The 15,627-nt window shown below is 38.9% G+C and overlaps 1 protein-coding gene across 1 annotated transcript in view; it reads right to left on the minus strand.

The window, feature by feature from the left end:
* Nucleotides 1-15,627, minus strand: part of crfb2 (cytokine receptor family member b2) — a 44,428-nt gene that overhangs the window by 16,634 nt on the left and 12,167 nt on the right. Inside the window, exons 7-11 of the mRNA XM_028590492.1 lie at nt 15,112-15,227; nt 8,786-9,488; nt 4,661-4,756; nt 4,090-4,222; nt 1,379-1,557 (exon numbers count right to left, since the gene is read on the minus strand). Of these exons, the coding sequence (XP_028446293.1) occupies nt 1,379-1,557; nt 4,090-4,222; nt 4,661-4,756; nt 8,786-9,488; nt 15,112-15,227 (1,227 nt within the window). The remainder of the gene's footprint in view (nt 1-1,378; nt 1,558-4,089; nt 4,223-4,660; nt 4,757-8,785; nt 9,489-15,111; nt 15,228-15,627) is intronic.

Genomic DNA, 15,627 nt, shown 5'->3' on the forward strand with positions numbered 1-15,627 from the left:
AGGAGTGGGCCAACATCCCTGCCGAAATGTGCACAAACCTTGTCACCAACTATAAAAACCGTTTGACATCTGTGCTGGCCAATAATGGTTTTTCCTCATCAGATGGTTATCAATTTTAATAAATTCATATGATGTGATTTTCTGGAATTTTCTTTGGGATTCTGTCTTTCACTGTTAGAATGTACATATGATTAAAATTGTAGATTTTTGCATTCTTTGTAAGTGGGCAAACCTGCAAAATCAGCAAGGGGTCAAATACTTATTTCCCCCACTGTATACGTGTGTATTTCACTGTCTGACAGAGTATATAAGTGTGTGTCTCACTGACAGAGTATATAAGTGTGTGTCTCACTGTCTGACAGAGTATATAAGTGTGTGTCTCACTGTCTGACAGAGTATATAAGTGTGTGTCTCACTGTCTGACAGAGTATATAAGTGTGTGTCTCACTGTCTGACAGAGTATATAAATGTGTGTCTCACTGTCTGACAGAGTATATAAGTGTGTGTCTCACTGTGTGTGTGTCACTGTCTGACAGAGTATATAAGTGTGTGTCTCACTGTCTGACAGAGTATATGTCTCACTGTCTGACAGAGTACATAAGTGTGTGTCTCACTGTCTGACAGAGTATATAAGTGTGTGACTCACTGACAGAGTATATAAGTGTGTGTCTGTCTGACAGAGTACATAAGTGTGTGTCTCACTGTCTGACAGAGTACATAAGTGTGTGTCTCACTGTCTGACAGAGTATATAAGTGTGTGTCTCACTGTCTGACAGAGTATATAAGTGTGTGTCTCACTGACAGAATATATAAGTGTGTGTCTCACTGTCTGGGAGAGTATATAAGTGTGTGTCTCACTGACAGAGTATATAAGTGTGTGTCTCACTGTCTGAATATATAGTACACTGTCTGGGAGAGTATATAAGTGTGTGTCTCACTGACAGAGTATATAAGTGTGTGTCTCACTGTCTGACAGAGTACATAAGTGTGTGTCTCACTGTCTGACAGAGTATATAAGTGTGTGTCTCACTGTCTGACAGAGTACATAAGTGTGTGTCTCACTGTCTGACAGAGTATATAAGTGTGTGTCTCATTGTCTGACAGAGTACATAAGTGTGTGTCTCACTGTCTGACAGAGTACATAAGTGTGTGTCTCACTGTCTGACAGAGTATATAAGTGTGTGTCTCACTGTCTGACAGAGTATATAAGTGTGTGTCTCACTGTCTGACAGAGTATATAAGTGTGTGTCTCACTGTCTGACAGAGTATATAAGTGTGTGTCTCACTGTTTGACAGAGTATATAAGTGTGTGACTCACTGACAGAGTACATATGTGTGTGTCTCACTGTCTGACAGAGTACATAAGTGTGTGTCTCACTGTCTGTCAGAGGCTGGAACTGGCCAGACACGGTCCACGGGGACGTCTGGGTGGCTGTGAAGGCCTGGACGCGGGCTTGGTAGTGAACCAGCGGGTCCTTGAAGGCTCGGGTTAGGTTACACGGCTGTCTGGCCGTCAGCTGCGAACATGCAGCCACTGGCCTCCATACGTTCCTTCTCCTGGGGGGGTGGGGGGAAGAGAAAATACAGAGGGACTGAGAATAAAAGACAATCCAAGACCACTGGGAAGAACAATGTTCCAGCCTTTCACCACGGCAGGTGAAGGCCAATGTGGAGAGGGAGGCAAGGGTTCTTGTCAACAAGCTGATTAGAAAGGGGGGGCTGTGTGCACATCATCCTGATACCAGGAACTCACTTGTTATGATATTGGTCACAGTTACGCAAAAAGGAAAGTGCTTAGTCACAGGCTTTAAGAGAAACAAAAATGAAACATAAGAGTTAAATATATATATATATATATATATATATATATATATATATATATATATATATATATATATATATATATATATATCAACAGGTGCTGGATCGACTGCCATGCAGCGGTGGAATGTAACTAAGTACATTTACTCAAGTACTGTACTTAAGTCCAAATGTTGAGCTACTTGTACTTTACTGTATCTTTTTCTTTTCATTCCACTTTCTACTTCTACTCCGCTACATTTCTGAGAGAAATATTGGACTTTTTACTCCACTACATTCATCTGTTACAGCTTTAGTTACTAGTTACTTTAGTTACTCCACTACATTCATCTGTTACAGCTTTAGTTACTAGTTACTTTAGTTACTTTATCTGTTACAGCTTTAGTTACTAGTTACTTTAGTTACTCCGCTACATTCATCTGTTACAGCTTTAGTTACTAGTTACTTTAGTTACTCCACTACATTCATCTGTTACAGCTTTAGTTACTAGTTACTTTAGTTACTCCGCTACATTCATCTGTTACAACTTTCGTTACTAGTTACTTTAGTTACTCCACTACATTCATCTGTTACAGCTTTAGTTACTAGTTACTTTACACATTCAGATTCCTGCACACAGAACACATGTAGTTTATAAAATCTGATGTTTGATTATAAATGTAACTAGCCAACAATACAACGGCCTACAAGTCCAGCTGAAGTGATTACTTTTAATACTTTAAGTACATTTTCCTTGTGGTACTTACATACTTTTACTTAAGTGACATTTCCAATGCAGGCCTTTTACTTGTAGCAGAGTACTTTTACTTTAGTAAAGGATCTGAATACTTACCATATACTGCCATGAAATGTGGGACATTCATGTTCCCCTCAGGATAATGTGTGATAACTTTGGTGATCCCTTGACAATAATTTCAAGTAGAACGTACCGCTCAGTATATGCCTCGGTCTCAATTCTTTAAAAAAATACTAATTTAAAGGAATCCCTAAATGTGTTTCGTTTATGTAAAAATAAGAAAAGAAAAGAAAAAAAAAAGTCAGCTTATATATCTCACATAATGTTGTTCTCAGTTAAATATGGATATGTGTATGGCCTCACAAATCCAGAATGGATCTGGCTCGATCCCTTCTCCCAAGCTGATCTGTAAACGGTGAAAGGACACTGGTGCTGCCATTGAAGTCTAAAACGACATGAACCATCCAGGAAATGCAGACAAAAAACAAAATTACACAACAAAAAGTTCTGTGCCCTCTTTAAGAGCTGCAGATTGTTTGTGAATTTGGCTTTTGGTCAACTCACTGCTAGTCTGGATCAACACAAGTACATTTCCAGGATAAAGCCTGACACCCGGCGCTCAGGTCTGGGCCCTCCTGCTCCCTGTGAGCTGCTGTTCTCAGACTCCCTTCGCTTTGGGAAACAACAACCAACTTCCAACTAGCGAGCTACACGCTGAAAATGACAAGTTTTTAAGAAAATTTGGATGGTGTGATAAGGCAGTCCTGCTTGGTTCTTTTAGGGAATGATTGTTAAGATTTACAAAGAATATGTTTAGGTCATTTCCTCTCTAACTGGGACATTTTGGGACCGATTGGTGGGATTGCTGTGGACGTAGTACACACGGAGATATACTGGTAAGAGCCAATTCGGTTTAACCATGTATCAGCTCATTTAATTAGTTCCCTTTACTGTATTATGTCAACAGGTAACTTTGTTTAATATTGTATGTGGTGTTTTCTTTTTCAGTGTGCAAATGTCCCACCAGAACAAGTTCCCTCCTGAGACTTTTTAGCAGAGCCACCGTCGCTGCGTCCGGAGCTTAACGCTAGATAATGATAATGATTCATAAATAATGGTCCTTAGTCTGCCTTGCTGTGCTTATCGAAGACTGGGTTGAAATAATCCATTCTCCAATTAAAATCTCTGTTGAGTGATCTGATATCGATTAATAAAATCCCCAAATCAATCTTTAAATATATGCCTTATAACCATGGAAAAAGTACTTTTAAACTAACTTTTTGGGCGTCAATTCTTAATGTAAATGTATTATAAAATATATTTAAGGGTTGCATCTTGATTGCACAATTTTGCAGCAGAAGTTCTCTCTTTTTTTTAATATCCAAGCTAGTCTATATCCACGACGTTCTAATACCAGGATTGCTCCGGTGCCGCCGGAAAATCCTGCCTCTTTTCGGCCGTGTTTCCGTCACCTTCCTCTTTCTTATCGCCTCTTCTTCCCGCTCTATCGTGGCTTTCTGTGGACTGAATACCTGAGGCTGGAGGTTTGAACGGCGAAGTGGGCGTCAGAGGGGGTGTCGAGGCCAGGCAGGAAGCGGAGCGTGTGCTCCATGTTGAAGGAGGAGATGGAGACATTGGAAGGCGCCGGGAGGGAAACACACACCCCTGCACATGAGGACACAAGGACAACATGAACTATGAAATTCCAGAGTGACAGTGACAATATTAGAATTCAGTAATATTTGGTTGGTCTGTCTTATTATTTTATAACTCTGCAACACTAAACATTGCTGCACAAATCACAGAAACATTTCCTGCAAGTGTGGCATGCATCTAAGCGAGCCCATTCTGAGCTCTACAAGCAAAGTTTGACAGAATAACATAGCCTTTACTCCTCCTGCCAACATCCATATACACTTGTACACACACCTTGCACACATCTCAGTCCAAAGGTGTAAACACAGAGAGACGGAGAGGATTAAACACACACACAACGTCCCTTCACAACGCTAATAAAGCTGACCTGAACAGTGACAACATGCATTCATTCATCTCAACATATTCACCATACTTTCTCCCCACATCCAACCCAGGGAGCATTACCAAGGTGTAAAAGCAGAAGGAGAAGCATCCACAGCCCCATCTTCCCTCCATGGAATGTGTGTTGGCTCGCAGTTAAACGTCTCGCACAAGAAAAGGCTGGTTTTAGGGTTAGAGTACACACAACATATAGAGAGGGATGGGAGGGAGCTGGGGTATGTGTGGGGGTTGGGAAATGAACACCGGTTGTTGTCATATGCAGCGCTGAGTTTCTGTTTCCCCAGAAGTCCCTCCCTGTGCATATTGTCCTTCCAGTCCCGCATTTAACTGAGTGAGATCTCACAGTCACACACTCGACTTCAACGTCACCTTGTTTCTTCTTCTGGGACTTTTATTTCTCCTTCTTGTGTTTAGTATATTCGTCTGGGCTTTAGTATCTTTTTGTACAAAGTAAGCGTGAAGAATTTGTACTTTTTTTACTGCAATTATATGACAAACTATGGCTTGCATTGTAAAAATGTAACTTTTATTAGTTGTGAATTGTACATGTTTATGGCTGAGTAATGAGCATGACATTACAATTTTATAACGAGTATAAAAATAAAAAAATGTCACATAAATGGAATTTATTCGATTATATTGCTGAAATAAAGTTGGCTGCATACTTCAACTAGACACAATACATTATCCTACTATCCTGATACAATGTGTCTTCCAATAAGTGCAATGTTATTATGATTGTACATTGAACATGACGATGATATGGCAAAAATAAAAACAGAATGGCATGTATGTAACCATGTCCTGTAGATAACTGTGTAACATTCATCCATATTCCTCATTCACAGTTCAAACATGATCAGAAATGCATGATGTATAAGAACCTAAACAGTCAGTCAGGATTTAAAAAAAAATGTAAATACATGATGATGATGATGATGACGACTACTATCATCTCTGAATCATGAATATTTGGAGTTTTATAAATTTAAATGTGCTGCATACATGACCTTAAAGTGTTTCTGTTTGTAAGAGTAATCTACAAATCACAAAGTATAAAATGTCTCAATTGATGAACCTGACACTTATTTTAAATATATTTCAAATTCCACAAATTGTTGAGGTTTCATTTGATTTCATTCTGATTAGGCAGCTAATAGGGTCAGCTCTAGTCTCACTATATAGAGCTGAAGTGAATAAATTCTGATATGGACATAGCTAAAAAAATTACATTACTCATGTGGAGCTTTTATGCAAACTACTATTCTGCCTTCGCTATATTCACAAAGTTTCAGTGCATGTCGAAGGAGCATATTTCAAGTTTGAATATTGCCCTAAGAAGCTCCCAGACTGTAAATCACCAGTCAGAAATATTCAGTATAATACACTGGATGACATGTGACATGTACCTGCTTTCTCTCTCCCTGGACTATTCTACTCAAGTGGCTTTCCCACAACGCTCTCAGCTCCCAAAGACGAGAAATAAAAGAGTTGCAGGTGGCATTGTACACACCGTGCCAGGAGTTAAAGGACGAGTACACGGTGTCCTGATTAAAAAGCGTCAGCTGTAGTAGGACAGAGACCCGGCAACAAACAGTTTGTTTACCTGGAAGCTAAAGAAGTACAAAATAAATGGGATGTTTTTGAAAGATTTATAAGTACAGTGACTTGAAAAACTGATTCACTTTAGTTGCCCCAAATGATTGGCTCTATGTATGAGCTGTTCTAATTTCTATTAGGGGTGGTATGGTTCAAGAAAAAACATCTGAACCGCTTGGTCCGCTTGTCTCGGTTCGGAATGTGTGTGTGCCACACGGTTCGACACATGCGCAATGTGGCCTCGTGCCCGTCTGGGACCTCAGAGTGTTTCCTTTTCGCGTGAAAGAAGAGGTGTGGACAAGTTATCAACAAAATTTACAGCGAAAGACGGTGCAAAACATTTCTGGCCGTCCTGCCAACCTGTAGACATTTTAACATCAATGTACTGTAACGTTTTTTCACTCGCTGAAGCGGCTGGCGTTTAGATCCTGTCAGGTCTCCCCGCGACTGACACACACACACACTCATTATTTAATACTGTATCCTACATTGTGGATAATTAAGCTATATATCATATGCTGAAGTATATTTCTGGAGTGTTAAAGATTAAAAGAAAAAATAACAAGAACCGTACAGAACCGAAAACCGTGACCCTAAAACCGTGATAGGAACCGAACCGAGGGTTTTGTGAACCGTACCACCCCTAGTTTCTATGTAATAGGCCAGGGGTCTTCAACGTTTTTTAAGGCAAGGACCCCTTAACTGGAAGAGAGACGGCGCAGGGACCCCCTACTACATATATTAAACTGGGCCTACAATAACCTGTAGGGCGGACTAAAGCCTTTATATACATACCTGTAATACTAAGCTATTAGCATAGTTGTTTGCATGATTTTATAAATCATGTTTTAATGTTTTACATGTGGCACTGTGAATCCTTAGGAATAACTGTATTTGTGGATGGCCTTAGTGACTACCTTACCTATAGGCCAGTTTGCTTATAATATGTTGGATTAATTTGGAGGCCCCCCTGCATTCACTCTGAGGACGCCCTAGGGGTCACGGACCCCTTGTTGACGATCCCTGTAATAGGCAATTAGAGGCTGGAGTGTTGGGGCTATTTTTGTTGTTGTTGTAAAAGTGTATTTTTCACAATGTGCTTGATTACTGACAGATGTGTTTTTTTCTTTTGATTTATGAATTAATAACCATTTTATTATTGTGCAATTACTCCTGGATGCATTATGGTTAAGTAGATGATGGTCGCCTGTGGTAAAAGGAAGGGGCATTGATACTCAGACGTGTTGTCATGTTTTTTGATTGTTTTAAGTGAAAATAAATCAGCTGAAATGAAGGCAACAGTGTCGGCTACTGCGGAGTGTGGTGGTGATGGCGCAGTGGATATAACACGTGCCTTTGGTGCGGGAGACCCGGGTTCAATTCCCACTGCGATACATCAACCAATGTGTCCCTGAGCAAGACACTTAACCCCCAATAGCTCCAGAGGCGTGCGGCCTCTGACATATATATAGCAATTGTAAGTCGCTTTGGATAAAAGCGTCAGCTAAAGGACATGTAATGTAATGGAGTGGTGAGTCCATGCGAGTCAAGAAGTGGAGTTTAAAAGAGCACTACAGGCAGACGGTCTGAACCAGATTTATACATGAGAACGTGTCTCCGGCAGTTTGTGCTAAAGAAAAAATGTTAATTGATTAATGTGACAAGTTTTCTTAATCACTCAAAAGTGCCACTTATATTAATAATATTACTTACATTAAGAACAAATGTTTGTGGGGCGCCCTGGTAGCTCACCTGGGCGACGCATGTACCAACGCTCAGTCCATTGTGGAGCGGCCCAGGGTTCGATTCCGACCTGGGGCCCTTCGTACACATCTTCCCTCTCTCTCCCCCCGCTTCCTGTCTACAACTGTCTTATCAATTAAAAGAACAAATGTTTGCACGAGCGGTTCCTGCATGAGGCCCATCGTTTTAGACGACTGATTTTATAACTGTACGTGTGAGAGGAGTTATGTCCATGCTGCACTGAGCATTACTCATCACAGTATATCAGAGCTCAGGGTCTGGACTCAGTTGGTGGAAATGTATTTAGACCAGTCTGATTCCATAACACTGGTGATAACACATTATTAATAGGGATGCCAACTGGCTAAATGGATATAAATGTGTAAAGGTTGAGACAAAAAAATGAATGGCGATGCAGTTTTTAAACGGCCTAGGGCGTAACCTACTTTAGTTTCACGTTTGACTTCACACGTGACTACGTCTTCTTAATTTATTAATTTGAAGAGATTTCTTTTTTTCTTTTCATGTGGGATTTGTTTAAAAAAATATCTAATTATTGTTTTTTGATTTCACTTTGAAAGTTATTTGAGATAAAATACAAGTTGAGTGTCCCTTTTGATAAGAGATAAGAGGTTTATAGAAATAAAGGAATGTTTTTTAGTCATTTGTTGGAAGAAAAAAAACAAACTCAGAGAATGGTATCGCCAACTTAAAATCCTGAACCGAATCGGGAGTTGAGTGTATCGTTGTAAACACTATGAGACTGTAAAACGACGTGAAACGGACTAATGTCCAGCTGGAAAACCGCAAGACTTCTATAATAAGTCCTGTCAGACATCTATGGACGCCTCATATATCCAGAGAGCTCGTCCACCTCATCTTCCTCCTCGTCTTCGTCATCGTCAGAGTAGGAAACAGTTGCTATGGAAACGTGCTTGGCGTCCGTAGTTTGTGAGGGCGGAGTTGGGATGGTGCGGTACACCTCTGAAGCAGAGGAAGACTCTGTCTCCACCTCCTTTTCCTCGCCATGCGTGCCGAAGGTCAGCGTGAAGAGGTTGACATTCTGGCTGTCCCCGTTTCCCGCCACCTTCTCCTCCGCCTTCTCTGGCTGGATTGTTCCTACAGTCAAAAGGTCTGCGTCCGCAGGGCCTGAACTCGTCTCTGATATCGGCAGAGAATCCTTGGGTCCAGCACGGGAATGTGTCTCTGCAGAGACGGAGGGTTCGGGCTGGGGATGGAAGAAGTCTGATGGCGTTTGGTCTGAGGAGAAGCTCGGCAGCAACGGCTCCGGCTCGGCGCATAAAGGAGCCGACAACAACGATGGAGATGAGTAGGAGGAAGAGAGCAGGTTAGTGCCCCTCCGCAGTTTATACCCTCCTCCTCCGGTCCCACCAGTGCTCTCTGTTTCACTCTCGGCGTCGCTCTGGTCTGATGTTTGGCTGGTCCTCTTTTCGCCTGAAGAGGGCGCCGTTGGATTAACATCCAGGAGAGAAGACAGGGACGTCTTGCAGGATGCGACCACTACAAGCCCTTCTATGTGATGGATGTCCTGAGACACAGAGAGAGAGAGAGAGAGAGAGAGAGAGAGAGAGAGAGAGAGAGAGAGAGAGAGAGAGAGAGAGAGCAAATGAAATATGTTAAAACCAATAAAGCAGATTAACAGTAGTCCAACCATCTTGTTTTTAGATAGCAGATATTCAACAGCCCTTCCGCCTGCTGCTCCCATACAACTGAAATCTCTTGATTTTTAGTCAGCATGAAAGGAATCAGTGATATTTGACTACTTGTTTCAATCCCTTTATCAAATGAATGGTACTTTGCTCTGGGAGGCTGGGACACAGAGTCAGTTCTTGTATAAAGTCCTTGGAAGCAATACTTGAGTAAAAGTACAAGTATCTATACCAGAAAATGATTTTGGTAGAATTTAAAGTCCCCCTTATTGAATATTACTTGAGGAAAAGTCTTAAAGTATCTGATATTTACTGTACTTAAGTATCAAAATGTACTTAATATTAGAAGTTAAAAAAAATAAAAAATAATTTTGATTATGAACTTTATTGTGGCTTCCTTATATTATAGCATAATATTCAGGGTTTCCACACCTTCTTAAACATCAAGTCTGACATCAACAAAGAGAAGAACAGAAACAGAATTACATTTTTTTGTGAGAAAGACTCTTTCTTTCCAACTATGCAGTGTTGTAATAAAGTTTTCCGGAATTATAAATAAAGTAAAGTACAGGTACGTGAACATTCTACTTAAGTACAGTGACAAAGTATTTGTACTTTGTTACATTACAACACTGCATAGAGTTGTCATTAGTGTGAGAGTTAATTAAGGCTAACTGTAGGGCTGCAACAAATGTAATATATATATATATATATATATATATATGTTATTCACTATTGATAAAAATAAATTAAAATACATTCAGTGGCAACTTTGTTAGGTACTAGGGGTGGGGGGTGGGGAATCGATACAGCATAGTATCGCAATATTATCCGTGGCAATACTGTATCGATACACGGATGCCAAGTACTGACCTTTTATTATATAAATTGCACATGAGAATGTAACCTTTTGGTACTAGAATAATAAGGTATTTGCTTTTTCAGTCCACTAGATGGAACCCTGAAATGAGAAGAAAGTTTGTTCACCTCACTGAAAAATCAATTGCTGACAAACTCATAAGACATTTTTTTTCTTTAGACAAAACAGATGTTGACAAAGTTTGGTTTTGGGGGACATCATTTGAATATGAGTTTGAAAAGTTTAAATTCAAATGTTTATCACTGAGGTCATAGTTAAAGGTGTGTTTTGTCCTCCCCAATGCACTCATACATTACAATGGGGGGAGGGAATGGCAGAATATTTGGGGGGGATGGCAGAATATTTAAACACAGCTGCCGTCCATTACATCACTATCACTGATTCACATGACCTTGATGCTCAAACATGGAAGTGAAATCGCCCTTCCTCATGGTGACACAATGTCAACACAAAGTTGAGATTATAGGCCTCATTAAATTAGACTTTATGGCAACAGTATTTTATGTGTGTATATATATATATATATATATATATATATACACACACACACACACACACACACACACACACATACACACTAGGGCTGTCAAAATTAACGCGTTAATTTTTGCGTTAATTTTTTAATATTTAACTCGTTTATTAAATTAACGCAGCTGTGTTTGTTTACTTCATGTGGCGGCTGAGAAACGTAATACGTCTACATAACAGCAGGCGGCGCTACTCTGTATTGTTGCCCAAGTAATGAAAACCGGCAGCTGATTGGACGAACGCGTCACATGGGTTTGTTTTCTCCGGATATTGAGAGCCAGACTGTCATGGCGGCCGTTCAGAATACGATCTCATATTGTACTAAAATAGTTCACTGAAACATGTTTCTGAAAACATTTTAAGCGAGAAATAGGCCGTGCAGTTGCTGAATCTGTCTTCATCTCAGCTCAACAAAGGTCAGTTTAGAAGATTGTCGTCAGATTTTGAGAGACTCTAGTCACCTCATTCCGCTCGCCATTTCCGGGTGAGTCCCGACTGCCCTGCTGCCGACTTAACTCTCGGCTCGTTGGAGATGAACTGAACTCTCGGCTCGTTGGAGATGAACTGAACTCTCGGCTCGTTGGAGATGAACTGAACTCTCGGCTCGTTGGAGATGAACTGAACTCTCGGCTCGTTGGAGATGAACTGCGCTTCGCCTGTAAAGTAGACGAGAGCAGGCGACAGCAGCCGGGGACGGTGACAGAAATCTGCTCTCAAGTCAGACAGTTTCTAGCCGTTTCTATATATATATATATATATATATATATATATATATATATATATATATATATATATATATATATATATATATATATACATACATATATATATATATATATATATATATATATATATATATATATATATATATATATATATATATATATATATATATATATATATATATATACATTATATATATATATGTGTGTATATATATATATATATATATATATATATATATATATATATATATACACATATACATACATACATATATATATATAATGTGTATATATATATATATATATGTGTATATATATATATATATGTATATATATATATATATATATATATATATATACATTATATATATATATATGTGTATAATGTGTGTATATATATATATATGTGTATATATATATATATATATATATATATATATATATATATATATATATATATATATATATATATATATATATATATATATATATATATACTACTTAAAATGACAACAGAAAATAAATACTTTAACAGATTTCACATATCTCCGTAATTCAAATCGACGGCCATTTGTCTACCCAAAGTGATTTTTGTGTTTGCGCAACGTCATGGTGATGTGGCCTGATTAACTGACTAATCAAATGTTATAATAATGTTATAATTTTAGACAAATTCAGAAGGACGTTTCCATTGAATGCGGTTATATCTTTACACAAGCTATCAGTTGCTAAACCGAACCAAACTCTTAATGCGTCACAACAGGAACAGCGGCTGACCCTCGTAGGGATTCTTGCTCAAAGACACTTTGACAGAATGGATGCTTAGCTGTCCTTTAAGCCCGACCTCAACTTATCAGACTGTTCACATGTGTGCATGTTCCGACATTTGACAAAAATGAAGCTGTATCCCTTCTGTGCTATCAGGCGACATGTTTCCCAGCAGTGGAAATGTTGCTGAATCATATTAAAGGAAGTGGGGTTCCACAAAGTGCGGGGGAAAGAAACTGTTGGTGAGCAACGGATGGCCTCCAAATTCCGCATTTAATTTATCGGCCACATACAAGTCCGGGGTGAGGGGAAACCCCCTCTACATCTCGCTGTCACTCTGGTTGACTTAAGGTAATTAATAATGGAACATGAAACTACATATTATTTTACAAGAAAGCGTCCTCAAATCCCCCTGCATGAGACAAACACCACAAAAATGTAAAGGTTAACTGTAACTGACGCCCACGCCCAAACCAGTTCTTACATCCCAGCGTGCTGTAATAAAATAAAGCCAATGACTGATATGAATTTTCAAAAGTTTCAAAAGCTATTGGTGACTGCCAACTGAATAATGATCTCACTTTAGAAACTGCCAACCCCCCTATGTTTTTTTCCAGGTTCATAACTTGTAAAATCGTAGCAATGTAAAACATTACCAGTTGTGGGCCTGATGCAGTTTAAAACTTGAAAATGTCTACAGAAATAGGTTGCAATTAAAGAATCGGAAAGATTGAGGTAAGAGATTGTTGTTGAAATGTTCCGGAAGAAGAAAGAATACATGTTTAAATTGTAAAAAATAGTATTTCTAATATGGTATTTTATTTCAGAAAAAAAAGGATAGCTTTAGTTATTCCCCCAAATCCATCAGAGTATTATCTTGGAAAATAGTAACTAATAAAGAAGGAAAAAGGCAATTATGTAATTGATCGGACGGATTAGTATTTATAAGTTTGTGTGCGCTTCAAATGTGAGCTTGATGTCCAGATAAATGACATAATCTGCATATAAGAGACAAGTAGAATGTTCACAGACTGTAGGTAAGTCATTAATGTACAGGAGAGTAATGTTTGGGGTCTGTTTGATACATAAGGAGAGAAGATATTCAAAACAAAGCGAAAACATTCGAAGACTTTAACTGAGGAACATGATTTACATGTCAAGTGCGTGGATAATGCTCCAGTGACAACACATTGCTTGAGGAAGGTGCACAATGAACTCCTTTTTCCCCTTTGGTTTGGTGTTTGGACAACGTTCATCTATACATCAACAATAATAGATATAATAGTAAAGTCCTGGACAATTATTTCCATTACTGCAGAGACAGGCATTTAATGTCTAACATTAAGAAATGTTATATAACTGGAAATTACAAACTAGAAAATGTGATATGAAAACTAAAATACAAGAAGGTATCAGCTATAGAAATAAAATTGCCATTGGTTTGGTTTGATTTCGATCAATCCATTTTTTTTTTTAATCGAGGACTGGATGGTTCGAGGTAAAGCATTAACGTTATTCTCCAGGTGAAACTGAGCAGGGGTACTGCTGCCACTGACGGCCACTGTACGTGACATGAAAAAGGGATATCACAGGTGGCATGTCAGCAAAAGTCGCCCAAGTCAGAAATGTTCATATTGTACACATTTTATTTGTGTTTATCTCACCCAGAAAAGCAACAGAATCAATTGCCCAGCGAGACACTGTCACACCTCTACAGCTGCAGTGGCTCATCACAGACACGGACCAACAAACTAGATGAGAATTAAATAACATGCATAAAGGGTACTCAGATATGGAGTATTTCTTTAGATCTACAGGCCTCATTTTTCATTTTTGGACCATCTAACGTCTACACCACCACTGGCAGCTCAATAACAAGACAAACTAGGTACATCAAACAGATGTTGCAAAAGAAAAAAAGAAAAGAAAATGGAAGAACAGCACAGTTGCCTGCAGCCGTCTGCCTTTTCGTCTTACACCACAGTTCAACCACAGGCATGGCACATTACACTCGAGTAATGTGCACAAAGTGTGTTTCCGCCGGCAGTTCTTTCCTAATTTACTCAGAAAAAGTCAAACCACAAACAAAACGACATATTTACTATATGGTAAAGAAAATAACAACACATCATGTCAAACTGGATCATGTTGAACTGTACTTTAAATGACTACAATTCAAGTTGTCTATTCCATATCACACTACAGATGATTCTACTTCAAAGAGTCTAATAGTGAGATGACAGAGATCTAAAACCACAAAAGTTCTTAAGTAGCAACACTATGGAGACAGTACTGTAGTGTACACAAATATGTTTCACTACTTTTTTTGCATTCAAAAGGACCTCTTCAGATCTACTTCCTTTTGAATATTAATGTAATGCTAGAGATGTGGCATGCCATTTTTCCAGTAATGACTTCTGACTATTTGCTCATTTAAAAAAATAAAAAAGCCAATTAAAAAAGTGAGTGAAAACTTTTAAACCACCAACAAATTTACTAATTAACTTAGAGGGGCAGTCTGGGTTCCTTCCAACAACTGCTTCCTTTAGTGCTGCAACACCAGCTACGGATTTCAACACTACAATGGATTCTGTTACTTACCAGGACTGATGGTAATGACCACCTCCTCAGACAGATGAAACCAGTAAAGACCAGCAGGGCCACCACGACCAAAACCAACATCACCAACAAAATCAACAAGGCTGCGATCCATGGGTCTGCAGAGAGGAGAGGGCATCATGGGACATATTACTCACACATAAACACAGAGGGAGCCAGGGGCCAAAATAAAATAAACAAATCACTCTAAAAAATCATTTAAATCTGCAAAGTAACTAAAGCTGTCAATAAATGTAGTGGAGTAAAAGTATATTTCCTTCTGAGATGTAGTAGATTAGAAGTCAAAGTTAGCTTAATATGGAAATATTAAAGTACAAGTACCTTAAAAAAATTGTACCTTAAAAAATAAGTAAAGAAAAGAACAATTCAACAGAGGTCCGGGCTAAGCCCCCGATGTCCTCAAGTCCTAGAGACGCCGCTACCGCTCACTATCCAACCAGACAGGACACACTTAAGCGAACACAGCTGATATCTAATCTGCGCATCTGATCACAAAAG

The sequence above is a fragment of the Perca flavescens genome, chromosome 11, assembly GCF_004354835.1.
Source record: "Perca flavescens isolate YP-PL-M2 chromosome 11, PFLA_1.0, whole genome shotgun sequence".
Classification (NCBI taxonomy): Eukaryota; Metazoa; Chordata; class Actinopteri; order Perciformes; family Percidae; genus Perca; species Perca flavescens.